At 34.6% G+C, this 23,752-nt stretch overlaps 2 protein-coding genes across 11 annotated transcripts in view; both read right to left on the bottom strand.

Annotated features, from left to right (window-relative positions):
* The window catches only part of LOC141378275 (uncharacterized), a 100,610-nt gene that overhangs the window by 15,174 nt on the left and 61,684 nt on the right, over positions 1–23,752 (bottom strand). The window lies entirely within an intron of this gene.
* Positions 1–23,752, bottom strand: part of LOC141378277 (uncharacterized) — a 39,988-nt gene that overhangs the window by 8,755 nt on the left and 7,481 nt on the right. Inside the window, exons 5-11 of one of the 5 annotated variants that reach the window (XM_073926434.1) lie at positions 20,980–21,150; positions 20,295–20,817; positions 19,990–20,134; positions 19,653–19,886; positions 19,451–19,568; positions 3,176–3,263; positions 2,897–3,044 (exon numbers count right to left, since the gene is read on the bottom strand). In XM_073926434.1, the coding sequence (XP_073782535.1) occupies positions 19,523–19,568; positions 19,653–19,886; positions 19,990–20,134; positions 20,295–20,466 (597 nt within the window). In that variant the 5' untranslated portion in view covers positions 20,467–20,817; positions 20,980–21,150 and the 3' untranslated portion in view covers positions 2,897–3,044; positions 3,176–3,263; positions 19,451–19,522. Of the gene's footprint in view, positions 1–2,896; positions 3,045–3,175; positions 3,264–19,450; positions 19,569–19,588; positions 19,887–19,989; positions 20,135–20,294; positions 20,818–20,972; positions 21,151–23,752 lie in introns of those variants that run through there. The other 4 variants (XM_073926433.1, XM_073926435.1, XM_073926432.1 and 1 more) reach the window with 4 other exon arrangements.

The raw sequence follows: 23,752 nt of genomic DNA, 5'->3' as shown, positions 1-23,752 counted from the left end.
AATGCACAACTGCAGATTCCAGAACTCAGACTCTCAACCACACATCTCCATTAACATCTATTAAAGTCAAGTGAAGATGCTGATAGCTCAGAAGAAGAGAAACAAGGATGAGCAAAGATCAAGATCAACATTTGATGCTTTTTACATTTGCATATTGATTTTGTTTGCATATTGCTTTCATGGTACCTATATATAATATCACTTCAGTATATTCTACATGAGTGTGAAAACTAGCAGCTAGCACTGAACCAACTGAATACTTATGCTTAAAACATTGTTGTCTTTGATGTGTTAAGAGAAAAAGAGAGTACAGTCTTTTACTTCCTTCAAATCAAAAAAGAAAGGGAAGATGTTTGGCTGGACTTCTGTCAAAGTACAGTGGTATAATCTAGTCAATTGATAACAGCTATGTGGCTAATATCAGACACTAGATAGAGGTAATTAAGAGAACTGGATTATGAAATTGCACTTTGGGGTTAAAAGACAATAATATTAAGACTAAAGTCTTAAGAGGAGGGATTGAAGAAGATTTTATTCTCTCTGTATGAAGTATTTTCTAAGTGTAAAGCAGTTAATTTTCTCTTCACAAAATGTATGTAGTGTTTGCAGCAAACATGCCAGCCTGTGTTAAAAATACAGTGATATGTCTGTGTAAGATGAGTATGCCTGCACAGGAGCAACACAGAGACTTCAGAATGCTCTGGGGTCTGCTCTGCTCTTTCTCAGCTTTATTATGGAGAATAAAGTCTATTTTCTGATATTCAAAACCTCTGGTCTGATAATTTGTAATTGATGAGAAGTCAATATTTACGACATGAGCTACTAGCCCGACAGTGGAAACGCGACATGATTTCGGTCTCATTTCTCAACCTCCCGGGCTATTGGCCCGGCCCGGCCCGATTAAAGCCCTGGCTCGCACTGGCCCGATAGTGGAAATGCGGCTATTGAGTGAAATGAAGCTCGTCTTCCTTGTGTTTGGGGATGGCTTATACGAGTGTCTGCTGATGAGCTCCAGCTGGGATCGATCCGTGCTGATTAAGTGACAGCTGGGGTTAATCCGGGACCAAGGCGACGTGGCATCAGCATACTCGCCACTAGGATTGGGTACCGAAACCTGCTAGGTAACCGATACGTACCATTATTAAATCAGCGTATGAATTTCAGTGCCTAATTTTGGTGCTGCAGCAAGGACGTTACGCCTGTTTCACACCACAAGCGAAAGTAGCGCATGAGCAGCGCGTATGGAGAGCAGAAGCAGCACACAGCCGTTTGCCTTTCACACCAGCTGCGTCTGCAGCGCGCAGCTCTCCGGCAGCTTCTGCAGAGATCAATCTATCTCTATGTCTATTCTATCTAGTTATGAACAGCTCTCGGGTGGAATAACTTGAGTGAACATAAAACAAAGCCGAGTAAAACTTTCTTCCTCAGTTTCAGCAGCACAGCACAGCACACAGCGAGCTCACATCATCCAGCATGCGTGTCGAACTACACTACCCACAATACACTTCGCTATGGACTACAACTCCCGTAAATAGCTAGTCTTAAACCGACCACTCCCCTCTCCTGCAACACTAGCGTGCAACTTAAGCAAAACTGATACTAAAATTGTTTTACATTTGGTTTTGTAGTTCGGGCCTAAATAAATGTTTGTTGCAGTTTTTTATCGTTTTAAGTTCATTTGAATGACTATATATAAATCAGTTGATATTTTTAACGCATTTATTGAGTAAAATTGCTACTTTTTACTGTCATTCAATGTGTTTAGGTCATTATTAATGCACGAAATAAACAATAAAAAATAGCACTTATTATTACTCCAGAATAATTATTTTTTAGGAAACAGTGTAAACACTTTCAGAAACATTATTGTAAATGAATGGGAGGGCAAAATAAATCGACTTCAGCTGTAGGCCTGTTAAAGTTTACAGGTGCAGCAATGTGCCTTGATGTACTTGAATGCTAGAAATGTGTTCTCCAACACCCGTATAACGTTACTTGTCAAATAAATAAACAAGGAAGATTATTTTGAGTTTAAGTTATTTAATTATCTTGTTTATGAAGACTGCAGAGTGATGCATGAACAAAAATGACTATGAATAATGTTAAGTATTTTGTGATATATATGTTAAAATGTGCTCCTAAAAGTACGTGGCCCCTGCCCGCCCCCACAGGTTAATAGTAAGCTAATGTAATTTCATAATGCAAATCTTAAATTCATGCTCACCAACAAATGATCAAAGGAAATGTATTAATGTAATACAGTATGAATTTATGTTTACTTTAAACTGTAATCATATTGTTCTGTTAAAATTATTTTTAAAAATATTTTGTCAAATAAAATTATTTTGTAGAGTCATCCACCATCATTTTGGGGCTAAAAAGTATCGATTCAGGCACCGTTTTGGCACCGGTATCGTTTTAAAAGTATCGATTAGGCACCGGTATCGAAAAAACCCAAACGATGCCCAACCCTACTCGCCACATTATGTTTTTGGTTCCTTTCGGGGCATTGATAAATGCTTATCCAGTAAATCTATGGGAGGATCAGAAAGCTCTTGGATTAAGTCCAAATGATCTTTATTTGTGTTCTGAAGATAAACAAAGATCTTATGGGTTTGGAACAACATTAGGGTAATTAATGACAGAATTTTCATTTTTTGGTGAACTAATGTTTTAGGATCAACTGAAATTACTCAACAGTTTTCTTCAGAAAAATGAGCATGTCTGCTTTTTCAGGAGACAGACAAGCCCGCTCCTGGCTGATAATGTCCCCAGCAGTGGAAAATGTACGCTCTGAGGTTGTGGATGATGCTTGCATGCAAAGATACCTTGATGCCAATTCTGAAAGCATTGGCAGAGTGTCATTTATGTCCCACCACCAGGTTACTGGACTTACTGAGGACAGTGTAGACGGAAGCAGTCTGTACTTATTTATTATCTCTATATCTCCTCTGTAGTGCTGCTGACGCTGGTCTGCATTCTTGCTTCAATTGCCATGTCCTCCACAGCAAACAGCTCCTCAAGGCAGAAAGCTTTGGAATCTTCTATTAACAAATGAGTAAAGAAATAAAGACAAATATAAAACTATATAAAAAATAAATTCAAACAAGTTAATTTTCTTCTGAATTAAATAAAATTAAATAGGAAAAAATAGGATTTCTTTATATTTTCTTACTAGTGCTGTTGTTGCAGATGCACTGTCTTCATTAGAGATGTCATTTCGGTTACCTGCTAAGTGCCTGTTCTATCTGCTCAGTCGGAGTCTATATTCAATAAAAAACTAGGTCACACTGAAGAAGATTTCTATTCTCTCTGTATGAAGTATTTTCTAAGTGTAAAGCAGTTAATTTTCTCTTCTCAAAATGTATGTAGTGTTTGCAGCAAACATGCCAGCCTGTGTTAAAAATACAGTGATATGTCTGTGTAAGATGAGTATGCCTGCACAGGAGCAACACTAGGAGAAGGCTGAGTGACTGATTGTGTAGAATAACTGAATATGTAAAGCACTGATTATTTATGTTAAATACTTCTATGAAGCTATATGTGTCAGAAGTTAGAATGAGTAACATATTATCAAGTTATTATCCTATCATGACAATGTATGTAAACACTTAGTTCCTTTGCATAAGTTGCATCTATACTTTGCTGACATAGACCTGTAACATCTCTGTTGACATGAGCTAGTGGGCTGAGAGCCAAGAATAGCAGGACCCCTTAGACTAAAAACCTATTCAAAAATGGTCAAGAGTTAAAAAGAGACTTAGGGGTGTGTCAAATAATCCTGTATAAAAATTGTAACAAACACACTGAAACTTTAGAAGGTGCAGGAGAGACTTTGGAAGGTGTCCAGGAGAGACTTCAGAATGCTCTGGGGTCTGCTCTGCTCTTTCTCGGCTTTATTATGGAGAAGAAAGTCTATTTTCTGATATTCAAAACCTCTGGTCTGATAATTTGTAATTAATGAGAAGTCAATATTTACCACAAATGGCGCCCAACGTGGGGCTGGACAGAGACGAACGGGTGACACTGGACATGCTGGGGCTTGGAGGAAAAACACAAATATGTGGCCACGATAAAAAACGGTAAGCAATTTTAAGCTTATACGTTTGTGTTTTTTCTACCAAGGACCTGCTTGTAACGGTAAAAAAGTCACTTGAACTGTTTCTCCAGCTATAACGAACTACAAGTAAAACTAAAAAAGTAAAAGTAAAGATATAAAAGGAAAACAAAGGGGTTTTGAATACCAGGAGAAAATAACAATTTGCATGCAAATGATCTGTGTTTTCCTAAGAGGGCCTTGACGGATAGGATAAACGTTAACTAGTAACTGTTACTCATGTTTGGGAAATTTTTTAATATTATGAAGAATATGCATAGAGCATTTTTAAGTTTTAAGAGGAAGTTCTTAAAGTGTGGTGACAGTTAATAAGTTAAAACAGATTAAGGTATAGAGAGAAGCGCGCAAAGACCTCGGAGTACCCGTTCTGTTTTAATAATGATAAATATTATTATTCAGGAGGCTGGGGGAAAAAAGGCACAAATCCTGTGAAATGCTATTTTTACTGAAGAACAGTAAAGACGGGAGCAGAAGTAACAGGTCACTCAAGAGGAGTGTAGTGGAGAATTCTGTGGTTATAGCTCTAAGGTTAGAGGCTGCTCGGACAGGTCACTCAAGAGGAGTGAGGTGTATTTATGTAATTGTAAGTAGTTGTGTATTTGTCTATGTTGCTGGGGTGCTTAGAAGCCTTCAACTTTGATCTAGAGAGACTAGAATAGAGGTGAGGTTCAGGTTACACAGTGTAAGAGATGAGTTAGACTGAGTGAGAAGTATGATTGTGCTTAAAAGTATGTTTGCAATAAGAGTGAGTTTAAAAGAATTATCGTTTTATATTATAATATAAAAGAAGGATTGCATATGTTGTGTGATTTAAGAACAATAAGATAGAGAGTGATGCAGTTTAGGGAAGAGATTGTGATACAGAGGAGGTTTAAGCCTAATAAAGTTAATTGAGATCATATTGCATTTGAAAGACACAGACTAAAAAGAAGAATATAGTTAAACATTTTTCTGAATAATCTCTGTGTGTTTGAAGGGTTTTTAAGTATGAACTATAGGCAGAGAGGGGACTGAAATTCCTGACATGTCGACAGTCTGGAAGAAGGTCTGCTTCAGGAGTGGTAAGAATCTGTCTATTTTAAGAACAAAAGTTTCACAGGACAGATAGAAGCTAAAGAGTAAAGATATATTATAAGGTATTAAATAAATAGAAATATTATAAAGTAATGAATAAGATAAATGAAATAAGAAAATATTAATGATAGAATAAGATTTAATAAATAAAAAGTGTTAATAAAAATGCAACTGGAAGTTAGACTAATAAATATTAAGAAATTCAAAAATTGAAGCATAGAAATAACTACATATGGAGATTAATAGTTATATTGATCAGGAAATAAATTTACTAAATCAGTATGAATAAAAATAGATAAGTTGATGATTTGAGTAAATAAAGAATTAGAAGAGAAAACTTTAATAAATATGGATTAATTGAAGAGTTAATGATCAAATGTTTAAGGAAAATAAGTTTAAAGAAAAATGAATTAGGAAAATCTAAGAGACAAAAATGCTAATTTTTAAAAAGGGAAAAGAAGCATAGGAAAATGGAGAAAAAAGAAGTCCAAACTTTGTTTAATAGAATAAAAAGAGAAGATGTTTAATATATATATATATATATATATATATATATATATATATATATATATATATATATATATATATATATATATATATATATATATATTAAACAGATAAAATAAAAATTAGAAAAAAAAACAGTAACATTTAAAAGAAACTAAGATTTGGCTTTAAAAGATAAAATTATGTTTAAGTGCAATGAAAAAAATTGTTGTGGAGTAAGTTGACTGTTGTCATTTGTTTTAAAGTCAGCTACAGGCTGTCATCTGAGACAACAGCTATTTGTAGTAAAAGCAGCGAGTCAGATGTAAAGCATAGACACTGAGGAGAAATGAAAGAACATAATAGTGAGTTCAAAAATTATATAGTTCATATTTTATGTACTTAAAATGTAATTGAGAATTAAAAATTGCATTTCAGATAGGAAAAATGCTTAAAGTAAACAAACATGGGGAGTTAAAATAGTACTATGAACTTGAAGCTATTGCAGTAAGGATTTTGAACAGGTATATTAGACATTAGGCCACCATATAGTACTGTTGAATTAAAACAGGTATGGAAATGTTAGAGAAATTAAAATAGTGTAAGATGTAATGTAACTAGTGAGGAAAAACTAGAATAAGATTAGGAAAAATAAGTGAAGCACAATCTAAAGCCAAAGAAATTAATTATAAGAACATTTAACAAATAGAAAATTAAGCATATTTACATATGATAAAAATGATTGAGAATTAGAAAAAATAAGTTGTTAAACAGCAAACAAAAATAGATAAATAAATAAATTAATAAAAAAAAATTGGATAAAAGGAGTCTTTATTTGATGAAGGAAAAAATGGGAAAAAAAATAATTTATTAAGTCATGAGCTAAATTCTATATATATTAATTAAGAGGACGTATGGATGAACTTTGGGGGACTGTAGTCTCGTACCTACCAGACATCTCTGAGTATACTGGCAAATGGAAAGGTGTGTGAAAAAACACAAAGCAAAATGGCTGTGGACACTTTTGACATGAACTTTTTGCCCAGGATTTACTGAGGACTGAAAAAGCTACATTTGTTCAGAGACATTCAAAAGAGACACTAACAAGAGACTGATGAACTGATCAAAAAGAAAAAACTCTCCACCAGAACTTTACATCAGCTGAGTCAAAGAAAGAAGCCAGCCCAAAGAGAGAGGGGGAAACACTGTGCCCTGATATGAAGGAAGTTCAGGACAACATAGAAAAGACTGTTGCACCAATCTGGAGCTAGTTGTCTCAGGTTGCGAGGGGGGATAGCCTGACAGTCCATCTCAAAGTAGCTCCTAGTCCAAATTACGTTCAAGCATTACAGAAGGAAAATTAAGAACAAAAGTTTAGCTACCCATTCTTGTATCAAATCAGACTCCTGACAATTTTAGAGAAATTATTATCATGCAAATTTGTAAAAAAAAAAAAAAAAAAAAAAAGTGTTATAAGGTAATTTTAAGGTGAAACTTTAAATGATTAAATTATATATTATGATGAATGGTAAATAATTTGAGTTTAAGTTTCAGTAGGCTTAATAAAAGTTCCTTAAACATAGAAGGATAAATTACAATGCAGGGTGGTGACTAAAGAAAAAGCTTTTGCTAAGGCAATACATAATTTGGAGAATAAATAAGAATGGAACTAAGTATTTAAGTTCAAATCAAGTAAAGGAAAATCTTAACATAATTGTATTGTGAATGGCCTAAATCAATATTGGATAGTGAAAACTGGAAAAATTCAAATCTAGAAAAATGATTTATAGTTAAAGGAAAGATTGAAATAACAATTTGAAATAAATTCATAGGACATAAGGTCAGAAAGTAACAGTTCTAAATTGCTATGAGAAAAATTGAAAGAGAACAGTGTTTAAGAAAAAGATAATATTTTACATGAAAACATATGTGAAAAATAATTAGAAAAAAAATTAAGGAATAATAATTAAAACAGAGAGAAATTTACAAAGCATACAGTAAGTTTTAGCCAGCTGATAAAAAAGTGCATCAAAATTGTATAAACAACTAGTTTAATGGGAGTGCCTTAGGAAATAATTATGAGCCAAAAGAAAATAACTCAAAGATAAAAAAGAAATTAATATATATATCAGAAAATAAATTAGTAAAGGAAAGAAGTGTCAAATTCCAACTAAATGATTGTCATTACAGGACTGAGATGCAGATGAAATCAGCCAGCACAGTGAGGGTTCAAATTAAATCAGATGTAGATCTGCCCAGAAAGAAAAAACACTAGATGCAGAAATAGGGATTAAACACTATTGAAAAGTTTGTGTAAAAATAGGAGCATTAATAGAAACATTGACTGTAATATACAATCTGTCCTAGACATTTCTATTTAAATTTAAAGTAGTAATAAATGTATAAATGACTAATAATTTTTGATGGAATCTAAAGGCAATAATTACATATGAAGACAAAACAAGATTATGTTTAGGTTATGATTTAAGAAAATCAATAGGAGAAGATTTTCCAGCTGAAGTTTATATTGTATGTGAAGATACAGTAGGTGAGAGTTCAAAGTGGCTATTAACGCCGCGGCTTGTACCGCCGCCGTTTGAAATAGGTGCCGCTCTGTTTTTAGTGTATGACCGCAGTTTGTGAATGAGCCGCCAGGGGGCGCAAAGGGACGGGATGCGAACGGACAGAAATAGCCCATACAGCTACTGTGCTTGTAAATGATATTAAACAATAAGTCAAAGCATTATAATTCCTTCATTAATCATTTAAAATTTGTTAACACGCTTTATTGTAAACTTTTTAAGTGCAAAGAGGATTCGTTTTGGAAAATAGAATTGAAGAAGTAAAAGACAACTAAAATGAAAGCACAAACATTTAGTACAAATAAGTAGTCTTAAATAAATAAATAAATAAATAAATAAATAAATAAATAAAGCAGCCTAAATATAGAAAGATGTTCAGTGTTTGCTATTTTGATAGGACTAAGACAAGACATTTTCATTTATGTTTTATTTCTGTTTTTATTTCCATTTTCGTTGTTGATTATATTTTACTATCTCATTTATGTCTCAACAATTGTACATAAACGAATAATAAACGAATAATGAAAATAAATGAATAATGAAAATAGGCCTAAATAAATTATTTATTTAAAGACATTGCCGTACAGTACGTGAAACACTGAGAAAAATAAATTGACCTACCTTAAGCAGATCACTAAAAGTATAATAAAAATATTTTTATATATTATATATATTTATATATTATTTTATTTTTAATAATTTAGTTTCAGTTCTGTTCAGTTTTTTTTTTTTGCTTTTTTTTTTCAAAACGTCAATGTTCTCCTGTAAAGTAGCTATAACTGTTGTTTTGGTTTTTTTTTTTTTTTTTTTTTACTTATGGCTCAGTATGTTTTGTATTTTAACTTCATATTCAGTCACCTTGCATATGTGTGTGAAATATAATGCCGCATAACCGCGGAAAAAGAAGAAAAAGCTGTCAAAGGTTAGAGCTAATTCATCAAAATTAGCTATATTAAAATACAGCATTTATGTTAATACTGGCAGAGTGTGAACAAACTCAAGGCTAAGATATGCGCTTGCCTTTTAATGCATTTGCGGCCTTTTTATAGGCTACAGGCAACTATGTATAATAATGTTTTTTTTTTTTTTTTTTTTGTATGGTAAAGGACAATGCACATTATGTTATTGATGTAAACTTAGGCTAAAACTTACCATTGATAAACGTGACCTACCTCAAGCAGATCACTTAAAGTATAAAAAAAATAAAGTAGGCTATATGTATATATATATATATTCTTAATAAACTTCACAGCCACAAATATAAAAAACACAACTTGTATTAAAACTGGGCGAGGATTAGAAAGAATACGATGCTTGTTATATATTTAAATTTTGATTCCAATTTCTGCAAGCACATTTTTTCACTCGCTACTCTGCCAGAAACTTTGCCGCCGGAGAGCACCTCAATAATGTAAACATTTGTTTAAAGATGGAGCGCAAGATGTGCCGAGTGGCAACATGTGAAGAACGATGGCAAAGCTAAGTGTGATTATTGTAATAAACTAAGTTATAAAGCAGAGTCCCGACCAACAGGACTAAGCATATGCGGTTGGCTCATTCTTCACGAATATAGAATTAAAATAATGGCGCGTTAGGTTCACAAAGCAGCGCATTCTCTCCGCCTCATCGTTTAACCAGCGGGACACGCTGCTGAAGCAGGAGAGACACTCCGTCATTCATAATCTTAGCTGATGTATCGGAGTCGAATGAATATATCAAAGAGGAATTTTCTTTTAACAGTCCCGATATGTTTAATCTTTTTATTTATTTTTTTTCGTGTCATTTCTCTTCAGCAAATTATATATATTTTTAAAGCTGCTTGATTCTTTTAAAACCGAAAGCAGAGCCCGTGGTGTTTTTCCATAAGATACTCCTTTATGAATGTTTTAATTTTTTATTAAAGTCTTTAATGTGCATTTTGATAGTTTTATTTTATTTCAAGCAGCATCTAAATGCGAATTTATCCTCAAAACTTGGCATGAGAGCGATGCAAGTCATGTGTGGCATAATTGCCTTTTTTCCCTGCGCGTGCGAGATCAATTTCTGATATTTTTGCAACTAAAATAAAAGCATAAACATTCAGTACAAATAAGTAGTCTTAAATAAATAAATAAATAAATAAATAAATAAATGAATAAAGCTGTCTTTTAACCTAAATATAGAGAGATGTTCAGTGTTTGCTATTTTGACAGGACTAAGACAAGACTTTTTCATTTATGTTTTTATTTCTGTTTTTACTTACATTTTCGTTGTTGTATATAGTTTACTATCTCATTTTATGTCTCAACAATTGTAGATAATAATAAACGAATAATGAAAATTAATGAATAATGAAAATAGGCCTAGATATATTATTTATTTAAAGACATTGCCGACATTGAGCTTAAGTTGAATGCAGCTTCATCAAAAGCAAAAAATAAATAAATAAATAAATTGACCTATTTTAAGCAGATTATAATAAAAATATTTTTTGCCGCAGGACATAAATTAAGTCTAGCAGGTTTATTTTTTAATAATTTAGTTTCAGTTCAGTTCTTTTTTTTTTTTCAAAACGTCAATGTTCTCCTTTAAAGTAGCTATAACTGTTGTTTTGTTTTGTTTTTTTACTTAATGGCTCAGTATGTTTTGTATTTGAATTTCAATTTCAGTCACCTTGCATATGCGTGTGAAATATAATGCAAGCATAACCGCTGAAAAAGAAGAAAAAGCTGTCAGTTAGAGCTAATTCATCGAAATAAGCTATATTAAAATACAGCATGCATGTTAATACAGGCAGAATGTGAACAAACTCAAGGTACGGCTAATATGCGCTTGCTTTTTAATGCATTTAAAAAGATTTGCGGCCATTTTATAGGCTACAGGCTATGGTGTATAATAATGTTTTTTTTTTTTTATTTGCATGGTAAAGGACAATGCACATTGATTTGAAACTTTTAATTGCATTTTTATGTCCTGTAAATAATAAAAGTTGAATCAGATTAATAAAATCGAATCTGAATACCTGCAAACGGGGCCACGGTTACTTTTTTTTCACTGACTGGCATGACTGGCAAACGCGTCAGAAAAAAAACTGCTGAATCTCTGCAAATATTTGGTTAACTTATAAAACAAATGTATGGTTTAGTGATGTTGGTAATGAATAAAAAATTGCAAAGCAGAATTATTAAAGTTATTATTTCATTGATCTGAACATAACCATTTATAGTATAATTACTAACCCGTCATCTAAAATATTAAAATAATAGTCTATTATTTTATTCGTGGCTAGAGCTTGATTAAATTGATTAACAAGCCATGTGCTTTTGTTTGTTTGTTCTCGGTACTGGGTATACGCAAAACATTTTCTAAAATGTCAAGCAGTATTTGTCTATAGCTTTAATTAATTCAAAATATTAAAAATAACAATAATAAAATTATAAAAATACAAAGATAAATAGAGCAGCATTTTGCTAATTATAATAGTCCTTTATATTTATATACATGTGTTTTTGCATATTCGTTATTTCACTTGATGCATTCGTTATTTAATGTTTGAATACTGAAATAAAAAGCCATCGTTTAAAAGGTTATTTCACCATCAAAATGTAGCCTGTTATATGTATCATTAAGGTTTTATATAAAACTGCTGTGCAGTGTAAATGGGACCTTAATACAGTTTAAAGCGAAGTTGTCTGTAAGGATGATGGGCATGGCATGTCTATTGTTGTGGCTCGCGTTGTGAATATTAGAAAATAACTGTCGGGTGAAGGCTTTATGGTCGTGCGGAATTGTCTGCTGCTGTCATGGCTCAGCAGGCAACACCCTATTCAGCTAGGCTATGTTCGGTGTTTTTATGTACAAATTCGTTTTGGCGAATGCTAGAGCGTAATACAGATATTTTAAATAACAAGTAGTTCAGTCCAGAAGTTGCTGTGCATAGAAACATTCATTTTCATAAGGCCCCATATTTAATGCGGTTTGGTTTTAAAACGCATAGGTTTTGCTACGGTTACACCATCCGTCCTCGGGAGTTTTGGATTTTGTGTAACCATGTTTGTGGAAAACACTTGAGGGTGGAGACATACCCCTTCCCCCATCTCATAACCAAAAGCTTGTCTTTCAGGTGTTAATGGGCATCAGTGAGACCGAAATCATGTCGCATTTCCACTGTCGGTCTATAGCTCGCATCGCGTAACGCAAACCCAGCCCCCAGAACGTCCCCCGACTGTTGGAATCGTGCATCCGTTAATAACTCGGTAGAAAATGTATTTTATAACATCCTCATTTAGACACAGTCAAACATTCAGCCCAAATGCACTGGAGAGACCTGAAACGTGTTCCCAAAAATGTTCTGTTTGCACAATTTGATTATTATCATCATATCCAAATACTTTATAAATAATATTCTAAACCTTCTCTGGTGTTTATTGTTTTTAGAAAATATCTAAAATCTTTTAAAAGAAAATATCTTGTAAAATAAAAGTTTGATTTGGCTTTAACGGTTTTATTTATGTAGGCTATATAGGCCTACCTAAACTGTTATAGCTTGATTTTGCTTGTTTTATATTGGTTTATTTATTTAATGCGATTTTATTATATCCGATAATGTAATTCTTTAAATTATATTTCAATGTGGCTGAGGCTTATCAAGATATGACACTTGTTTTGAGTCTACAAAAGGTAATTTGTAAAGTTTTATGTCTTTCTGTTGTATTCATATGGTGTATTATCTGCAAAATAAATAACAAAAAGAAAGAAGCCGCTAGCAGCATCAACAGAGCTGTGAAGAGAGCGCTCTTTTGCTCGGTCTCTCACACACAACCTTTATGTCTGCCGTGTCTTTGTGTAGATTATTATGCGTTATTGAAACATCAAGGGGGACGCAGCAAAATCACTTATACATTAAAATTGTATTATTCTATGCAACAGCCTTACATTTAAAACGGAAACATAAGGGCGATTATAAGCAAAAAGACCTCAGCCTATAAGTCTAGATGTTTTCTTTTCCTTTTTTATTTATTTGTTTATGTGTTTGGCACATGTGTGCGATAGAAAAACTAGTGTAATTACGGCAAGCCATCTTTCCCAGACTCGGGGCAAATTCCGCCTTTCCTTTTACTCCGTCCCGAAGCCCCAGCTGGCCCTCCTGCCATCCACTGCGTAAAACATATGCTGGATAAGTTGACGGTTCATTCCGCTGTGGCGATCACAGACTAATAAAGGGACTAAACCGAAAAAAAAATAATGAATGATGAATGAATGAATAAATTAATAATAATAAAATAAAAATATGGTAATAATAAACACAAATGCCGCGTAAGCGGCCTTTTTTATTTTTAGAGATGGTACATTTGAATTGCCTTCAAATGATGGATCTGCGACAGAGAAACTAGGGGTTTTGGGGGACATGCATCACTATATCCTTTTTTCCCCAAACTGTGCATAGTTCAGCTGCAAGTTACTGTACGTCTTTTTTTGAAAAAGCACCCCATGTCCGCTAGTGCCGCGCGCCTCTTTCTCTGGGCAAAAATGAGTTGATTTTTAAAATAATAAATATATAGATTAATTAAATTTTCAGCAAAAGAGACATTTATTTCATATTTCACTATGCATTTCATCTGATCTTTATAGCTTAATTAAACACATATTGTCAAAACCCACACATAGGCCTATTGTATGAAAATGAAAAGGGCATTTTTTGTTATTATTAGACTATTATTTGTTATTTGTTGCCTAGGCTATTTTCACATTTGAGGTGCTTTATTGGCATGACAAGTAACTGTACATTCGTTTTGCCAAAGCAGTGCGCGTCTCACAAACAAGACAGTGCAAAAAGGGCAGTAGTGAAAACAAATATGAAAATAACATATAATAAAAAAAGATTAATAAAAATAAAAATAGAATAAAAAAAATAATAATAAAAATAGATTTTTGATAACATTAAACAGGATAAAGGTAATAATAGTAGCCTATTATCAAAAGTAAGTCCACATAAAGAGTTCCAGTATTTGTGTGTTGGAGACAGGAGCGGGTATTGTTGGGTGAACACACAGCAGCACACACACTCCCCCAGTAAGATGGGTTCTGTTCGACAGGGACTCAAAGTTGTTTTGTATGTGTTGGATTATCGGGTAGAATTTCTCCCGGATCTCGGAGTATTTAGTGCACTCAGTTAGGATATGCAGCTCCGTCTCAATCAGCTGCTGAGGGCACAGCCGCTTCTCCACCGGCAGCCATGTTTTTTTTGTGCCGGCCCGTCTTTACGGCTAGCTGATGTCCGCTGCCCGCTTCTAACATGTTAGAAAATACTGCAAATCAAGCTGTCGGTATCTCCCCGCGGTTGAAATTGTTCGTTATTCGGAAAAAAAGAAGAATAAATATCAGCGCGCAGTAGTTGCTTTCTAGATCATTTTAGGCCTATATTCAGCTGTTTTAATCTTGCAATTCTGATAATTAGAGATAATGTCTGTTTTTATCAACTTGTCTGTCATTTATTTCTCATTTGCTACTTATTTTATTAATTTGTTGATGTTATTAGTCGCTTTTTAGGTGCTGCTATGAATAAAATAAAACTATTAAAAAGCACATTAAAGACTACTCATAAATTAAAACATTCATAAAGGAGTATCTTATGAAAAAACACCAATTACCGGGGTCTGCTTTTGGTTTTAAAAGAATCAAGCAGCTTTAAAAATATAATTTGCTGAAGAGAAATGACAGGGAAAAAAAGATTGAACATATCGGGACTGTTAAAAGAACATTCCTCTTTGAATTATTCTTTCGAGTCCGACACATCAGCTAAGATTATGAACGACGGAGTGTCTCTCCTGCTTCAGTGGCGTGTCCAGCTGGTTATAAACGAGGAGGCGGAGAGAATGCGCTGCTTAGTTACGGCTCGATATATTTAAATAAAAACTAACAACGAGTTGCTTATAACGCTCAAAAAGTTAAACTCAAATGCACAACCCTTGTTGGTTGCACCTGCGGGATGCACAATGAACCTAACGCGCCATAATTTTAATTCTATATTCGTGAAGAATGAGCCAACCGCATACGCTTAGTCCTGTTGGTCGGGACTCTGCTTTATAACTTATTAGTTTATTACAATAATCACACTTAGCTTTGCCATCGTTCTTCACCACATAGCCACTCAACACATCTTGCGGTCCATCTTTAATGTTTAGATTATTGAAGGTGCTATTGACGTTTTGAGAAAAAAATTAATAGTACTGAAACTAAATTATTGAAAATAAACTTGCGGGAGTTCATTTATGTCCTGCGGCAACATTATTTTTATTACACTTTAAGTGATCTGCTTGAGGTAGGTCACGTTTATCAATGGTAAGTTTTAGCCTAAGTTTACATCAATAACATAATGTGCATTGTCCTTTACCATACAAAAAAAAAAAAAAAAAAAAACATTATTATAAACCAGTTGCCTGTAGCCTATAAAAAGGCCGCAAATATTTTTAAATGCATTAAAAGGCAAGCACATAGCTTAGCCTTAGTTTGTTCACACTCTGCCTGTATTAACATAAATGCTGTATTTTAATATAGCTAATTTTGATTAATTAGCTTTAACTGACAGCCTTTTCTTCTTTTTCCGCGGTTATGCGGCATTATATTTCACACGCATATGCAAGGTGACTGAATATGAAATTAAAATACAAAACATACTGAGCCATTAAGTAAAAAAACAAAACAAAACAACAGTTATACTTTAAAGCAGAACATTGACGTTTTAAAACAAAAAACGGAACTGAAACTAAATTATTAAAAATAAACCTGCCAGACTTAATTTATGTCCTATTTTCATTATTCATTTATTTTCATTATTCGTTTATTATTATTATGTACTATAATTGAAACATAAAATGAGATCGTAATTATAATCAACAACGAAAATGTAAATAAAAACGTAAATTAAAAATATAAATGAACATGTCTAGTCTTAGTTCTATCAAAACAGCAAACACTACATCTCTCTATATTTAGACTAAAAGACTGCTTTATTTATTTATTTATTTATTTATTTAAGACTAAATATTTGTACTGAATGTTTGTGCTTTCATTTTAGTTGTCTTTCATTTCTTCAATTCTATTTTCCAAAACGAATCCTCTTTGCACTTAATAAGTTTACAATAAACCAGGTAAACAAAATTTAAATGTAAGTTGAGGTGATCGCAAGTTCACAACTGTGAGGTGATGTGCTCTACCGGCAGGATAATCTATATTATTTTGCTGTTTTTTATATGCCCACGTTTAAGATTTGAGATTATAACATTGCCATGATAGTCAAAGAAATCAAAACATTATTTTCACCCCAACGCAATTTAATCGGGCACTGAAGGCTAATAACTTAATTCTTATATTTGCTTTTTGACTTCTCACCATGTATCTTTTCTACAGCATAGTATAGTGTAAGAGCATGTCTATTACCAGAAAAACTAAATTAAAATTATATTTTAATTGAACACATCACATCACATACAGTAAGCTACGCCTACAGAACAGTCTGTTTAGCATTGTGAAAAGGCAAAGCTGAATATCTGTGGTTAAAGTGCCACCCAGCGGTCAAATGCTGCTGGCGCATCAAGTACCGCCGTCGCCGCGGTATGAATGGCGGCACAAGGAACACATTGAAGTAGTAACATCTGTATGTCCTTTTGGATGGTAAATATTTTAAGTGGTTTGATTTCTATTGAGTTTTTTTTAGGTAACTATCAGAGGAGGGTAGAAACTTATTTGTACTCGTGTAGCTTGATGACTAGCATATACTGTATACACCAGAATGCATAAAGGGTTATAATAAGGGAGAAGATCATTGTATGGACACTGTCACAATATGTGGATGATTGAATTATCTACAACTTCACAGAGCTCTAGTTCAATTAAAAGACTTGACTGGAGACCATTGCTCCAAACAGTGAGATGATGACTGTTTTTAGTGTTGACTGGATAGAGAATTATTCTGTAAACAAGCACAGTTGAGAAACTATGATGAGTAGATGATTAGAGGTAGCATCAGGAGCAGATTATGAAGCAGGGATATTTATTACATCTGTGACAAGAGAAGTATTTCCTAAATTTTGAAATGCCTTCAGAAATAAGTTCATAATGGGTTTGCATTCATAAAGTAATCATGAAGTTAATGAGTGATAAATAAATAAAAACATCTAAAGGAGTATGAAAAATTATGAATAAAACAAAAGAGAGAGTAATTGTATTATGCTCAGTTACCAGAAATGGCTGAAAGAGATGAAGATGATCCAACAAGACCAACCCTCAATGAAATATGTGAAAATAATAAACTTAATGGGATTAATGTGTTTACAAGTGCATTGGTGAGTGATGGCATGGAAACTGACAGAAACAAGCATCTAACACCGCATCGCATGAACTGCTATTGGGTCGACCCTTGAAAGAAACCTTGAAAGAAACCTTGCAAGAAACAGCATGACCCTTGCAAGAAACCACATGAAACTTTGCATAAAACCTGGCATATAATCTCACCTATAACCTTGCACATAACCTCTTGGAATGGTTTGCAAAGATGTCTAATGCAGTAGGGACTTTAATAAAGAAACAATTAATTGCCATGTGCATAGCGATATCTGTGCAGGAAACCAGAAAGGAGCCATGTGAGAGAGCAGAGATATAAGGTCCAATTGGTCCAGCTGATCGAGTCTATCTGTGGATGCTCTGGAGAGCTCAGGAGGAAAGGACCATATCTGGATGAGGGCAAATCCAACAGCTGCCAAAGGGGATGCCATTGATGAGGTACCAATGCCTCAAAGGAGCGAAAGGGAACAACTCCAGCAAGGGAAAGCTGACTGGAAACAGAGGAGCCTGAATATTCCAAAGCTCTAAACTACTAAGTGCCACGTGTGGAAGCAAGAGTTTATCAGAGCAAAGAAAAGAGTGATTCTGATAATGTGCCTGAATACCACATACAGAAGTGCCACAAGTCAAGGGATGATGAATGCACAACTGCAGATTTCAGAACTCAGACTCTCAACCACACATCTCCATTAACAACTTTTCAAAGTCTAATGAAGATGCTGATAGCTTGGAATAAGAGAAACAAGGATGAGCAAAGATCAAGATCAACATTTGATGCTTTTTACATTTGCATATTGATTTTGTTTGCATATTGCTTTCATGGTACCTATATATAATATCACTTCAGTATATTCTACATGAGTGTGAAAACTAGCAGCTAGCACTGAACCAACTGAATACTTATGCTTAAAACATTGTTGTCTTTGATGTGTTAAGAGAAAAACAGAGTACAGTCTTTTACTTCCTTCAAATCAAAAGTAAAAGGGGAGATGTTTGGCTGGACTTCTGTCAAAGTACAGTGGCATAATCTAGTCAATTGATAACAGCTATGTGGCTAATATCAGTCACTAGATAGAGGTAATTAAGAGAACTGGATTATGAAATTGCACTTTGGGGTTAAAAGACAATAATATTAAGACTAAAGTCTTAAGAGGAGGGATTGAAGAAGATTTTATTCTCTCTGTATGAAGTATTTTCTAAGTGTAAAGCAGTTAATTTTCTCTTCTCAAAATGTATGTAGTGTTTGCAGCAAACATGCCGGCCTGTGTTAAAAATACAGTGATATGTCTGTGTAAGATGAGCATGCCTGCACAGGAGCAACACTAGGAGAAGGCTGAGTGACTGATTGTGTAGAATAACTGAATATGTAAAGCACTGATTATTTATGTTAAATACTTGTATGAAGCTATATGTGTCAGAAGTTAGAATGAGTAACATATTATCAAGTTATTATCCTATCATGACAATGTATGTAAACACTTAGTTCCTTTGCATAAGTTGCATCTATACTTTACTGACATAGACCTGTAACATCTCTGTTGACATGAGCTAGTGGGCTGAGAGCCAAGAAAAGCAGGACCCCTTAGACTAAAAACCTATTCAAAAATGGTCAAGAGTTAAAAAGAGACTTAGGGGTGTGTCAAATAATCCTGTATAAAAATTGTAACAAACACACTGAAACTTTAGAAGGTGTCCAGGAGAGACTTCAGAAAGCTCTGGGGTCTGCTCTGCTCTTTCTCGGCTTTATTATGGAGAATAAAGTCTATTTTCTGATATTCAAAACCTCTGGTCTGATAATTTGTAATTAATGAGAAGTCAATATTTACCACAACACATATTGATCTACAATTCAAGTGAAGTAGAATATTACCAATATGAAGTAACACCTGTTCTAAGGTCCTTTTCATTAGCTCCTCCTTCAGTCTGGTCCACACTTCATTTGTCACTTTTGACTTGAATCTGGGATGCAAGGGTGTGCCCTCCTCCATCTGATATTCAAGACAAAAACACTGAGTCAATCACTGAATAATTCTAATGAAAACAAGAGCAAATTCAGCAGGATTACACTGCACCCCTGGTATCTTTTTGAGAGGTCATTCCAGATAGGGTCCTTGATGGTCTTTGTGAAGGAGGAGTCCTCTTTATTCACTGTGAAGTGGTGCTGGAGCTTATTTAAGATAGGCAGAATCTGACCCAAGTTTTGGCTCCTTTCAGCAGAGACGCAGAGGGTTGACGTGTAAAGTATCTTTGTAATTTTGACAAACTCTTCTGCTTTTCTAAAATCCTCATCAGAAATTCTCTGCAGTCTGTAAAATATGATCAGATTCATTAGCTGGACTATAGATTCATGAGCAAAATCGTTTACACTGAAAATTGAATAAGCATTTAAAATGAGAACAGAGTTTTTACCTGTCCTTGTCCATTAATTTCTTAAGACGATGGTCCATGGAGGTGGCCTGGAAGGCAGAGAACTGCTCTAGGAATCGCTCCACCATGAGGAATAAGCTATTCCACCTTGTTTTCACATCAAGGATGACAGCATGTTCTGGAAGACCTAAAATGGGAAAGAGAAATTTATGTTTGTGTTTGTGTGGTTATCAAAGTGGCTGTTTATTTGCAGAAATGTTTTACTGCATGATTTAGCAAAGGATTTTTATTAACTATTTGGCCAAAGAGTTTTGCACTAAGGTTCAACTATTCTGATTTCTACCTACCGAGAAGATGCTGCTTCTCTTTAAGGATAGGTTTAGCCAGGGTGGATCTTTTCAGCCACACCACCATTGCTCTGATCCTTCCTGCCCACTGTGAGACTGAGGTAATTGTGGAAAGCTTCTGAGCAGCAATATTGAGAGTGTGAGCAAAGCAGCCAATTTTTTTAATACTCATCTCTTTTTACTGCTACATCCATGTTTGCTGCATTGTCACAGCAACTACTCTATCCTTTATATTAAATTCATCAAGAATATCTCTTATCTCTTCTGCTAAAATGTCCCCTGTCTGGGATGTGTATACTGCCCTTGTATGTCTTTCATGGAACCCTCTCTGACAAAGTGAAGTGACACTGTCAGGTAGTGGTCCTGTGCAATGCTGATCCAGCCATCAGCAGTCACAGCCACATCTCTCACATCTTGCAACTCTTTCTTGATATTTTCTTTTTCAACTACAGGTATGAGGGTATTTGAGAGCATGTCTCGGCTGGGGGACTGATATCTGGGGTTTAAAGTGCTTATCATCTCCCTATATTTGACATCATCAAACACAAAAAAGTAACATTAGCATTATTTTATCATTGTTGCTTACTATAAAAAAGATTTAAAAATTATCTAGGTTAAGAGACTACCTACAAACATGGCCAACAGCCTTAATGGTAATAATATTACAACATCATTTACAGCTTACTGTTCTTAGCTCCACCATGAAGCCTCCACAGGAGAAAAAGGCAGCAAACTTTTAACAATAAAATTTGTAACGGCCCTGTGGCATTCATCTTTCCTTTCCTTGTTCATTTTTCTGCCAGTGCAATGGATTATCACTTGATGGTATCCTAATTCCAGGGTCAGCAGGAGCAGACTATAACATTAATGTGAAGAAAACTTGAAAGCTAAACTGTTAATGCAGCCAAGGATAAGGACATTTAAATAAGACAAGTTTAATGTGAGGTAAACTTTATCATTTACCGTTAACCTTAAAGCATTTTAGTATCAATTTAGCTAGGTATTTAAAGCCATCGGATCAGTACATAACGCTGCACAGCATACATTAGGTCCAAAAAAAGAATGAATACATTTTCCCCGCACAAACTTAGGCCCCGTTCACACTGTCAGGTCTTGATGCCCAATTCAGATTTTTTTGTCTGTCCGTTTACACGTTCTTTTAATTGTGACCCATATCGAATTCATGCGTTTACACTTGCCATACAACCTATGATGCATGCATGCATAAAGGCGGGTCCTAGCATCTGTGCCACACTAGCCACGATGGAAGAAATTTTCTTTTTAGCTCTACGAAATATGTGGTGTAGTATAAGCAGCAAATGGTTCAGTCCAGATTTACCCCCACGCAGTTTATGTAATGGTACGGCCCTGATGTGTGTGTGTGTGTAAGATGTAGCCTGTGTGTGCACTGGTGTTAAAGGGAATAAAGTTGTTCTATGTGTAGCCCGCAGTGCGTGCATTGATAACGTTAATAGCGTAAAAATTACAACATGAATTTGCCCAACTTTAAAATGATTTTGAGGCGAAGGAGGTGGGGAAGGGCCTGCATCGCAGCTAGCGCTTATTGTTTATATGCTGTATGATGTCCTACACCACTGAGAGGAATTTGTGGTACGAGAGAGATCTCAGGTCTAGTGGGAGCAAATAATGGCGACTGACCACCGTCCTCCATGTTTTCTCTGTTGTTGTTGTTTTTTCCCACGTCGGAATATCCACACATGCTCTCTCTTCCACACCATTAAACCGCGGAGAAGCACCACATTGTCACAAGTTTAAGCAAAAAAAATCGGAATTGGGTCACATTTAACTGGTAGTGTAATCTGGGCCTTAGCTTTAACGGTACACAAGCAAGAAGTGCTAAAAACTGATTTTGTATGTCTGTTTGCCTTTCGGAGCCCCAACCATCGCGCAGTTATACTCATCAGTCATGGAAGACTACAGTTGTGGTGGGCACGTTGTTGGAGGCCCTGAGTCAGGAAAATACTAAGAGGATGAAGATAATGACTGCGTCGGAGCAACTTTCTGCTCGTAAATTAATTCTGTGTACTGTCATGGGGACTCTGCAGATATCATAATGTCAAATTTAAGACCTTTTACGACCTTTTTAGGACCATTAAGTATTACATTTAAGACCTATATCGCAATATCAAAAACACGCGAGAGAAAATGTAAAAGCATTAAATTAGGGGTAAAACAAAGTTATTTAAATTGAACAGTGGTAAAGTCAGATTAAATGCACCGTTGAACTACAGAAAAAACAAACATCTTATGCAGATTTATACTTTCACCTGGCACCGCATCGCACAACTCACAAAACAGATTAAGGCTTTTATACTTGACACGTTCACCATTGAGATATTTTTTTTTAATGACAGGCGGCGCTCCAAAAAAACAGAAAGTAAAATCAGACGAATAAAAAGATAATCATTATCATTGAAGATGTTTTTGGGGGCCTCTTTTTTTGTTGTTTTAACAAACTTATCCCTCAGGTTTTTCCAAAGTTTTACAAAAACTTTCCTACTTTCCGATGGCTGTTGCAATTTCTAGCCAATAATTATTGGTCATTCTGGCAAGCAGAAATGTAACCGTGATAGAAAATAGGTAATAATAGGTATAAATTAGGTATTTTAGGTATTATAGCTTACTGTACTATTCACTCTTTAAATAAATGCTACTATCAATCCCATTTTATCACTAAAATAAAGTGAACTAGTGTCTGCTGTAAAGTGTTTTGTAAAGTACTTCAATTACTCTGTTGTGGTAATTCTATAGTTGCTATTGTAACACAACTACAGTATGCTGAAGCTTCTTTGGAGAGCAAAAGCACGAAAGGAGTCTGACTGAGCGAGAGCAGATCATTCGCACGTGAGCAGCCAGTGTTTTGAGAGCTCGCAAGCAGTTTTGTCCATGAACAAAAGGAAACCGGCGCGCGAGCAGAGATTCGCTCTCTCGTATTACAGCACTTCTTACTTATAAAACTGCACTTGCGACGTTTGTCAGTGAAATCATGTTGCGTGCACTCAAAGCGAACTTCCGCAAACACAGCGATGATGTCACATTTGCCGCGCGCACTGGGTTTAATATCAGAAAGCTGATTGGCTATTGAAAGTTGACCTTTTTGTAGTTGTAATGCAAATTACAATTGGACTAGTGAAATAAAGAACTACAACACCCCAAAGACCTAGCAATAAAAACAAAAATAAAGACCTGTGCAAAAATATTTAAGACCTAGAACAGCAAATTTAAGACTTTTTAAAGCCATAAATTTCGATTTTTTTATTTTAAGACTTTAACACTTTTTAAGACCCCGCGGGGAACCTGTGTCAGGTGTTTTATCATATTTGACGTGTTGCCAGTCTTGGTCGCGATAACTTTACAGATATTGCATCGTGCGCTGTTGCCGTCAATCTTTGCATAATGTAGCCATACTTTTGATTACTTAAACATCCTTTGCATTA

The sequence above is a fragment of the Danio rerio genome, chromosome 16, assembly GCF_049306965.1.
Source record: "Danio rerio strain Tuebingen ecotype United States chromosome 16, GRCz12tu, whole genome shotgun sequence".
NCBI classification, from domain to species: Eukaryota; Metazoa; Chordata; class Actinopteri; order Cypriniformes; family Danionidae; genus Danio; species Danio rerio.
This window is presented reverse-complemented; position numbering and strand designations above follow the sequence as displayed.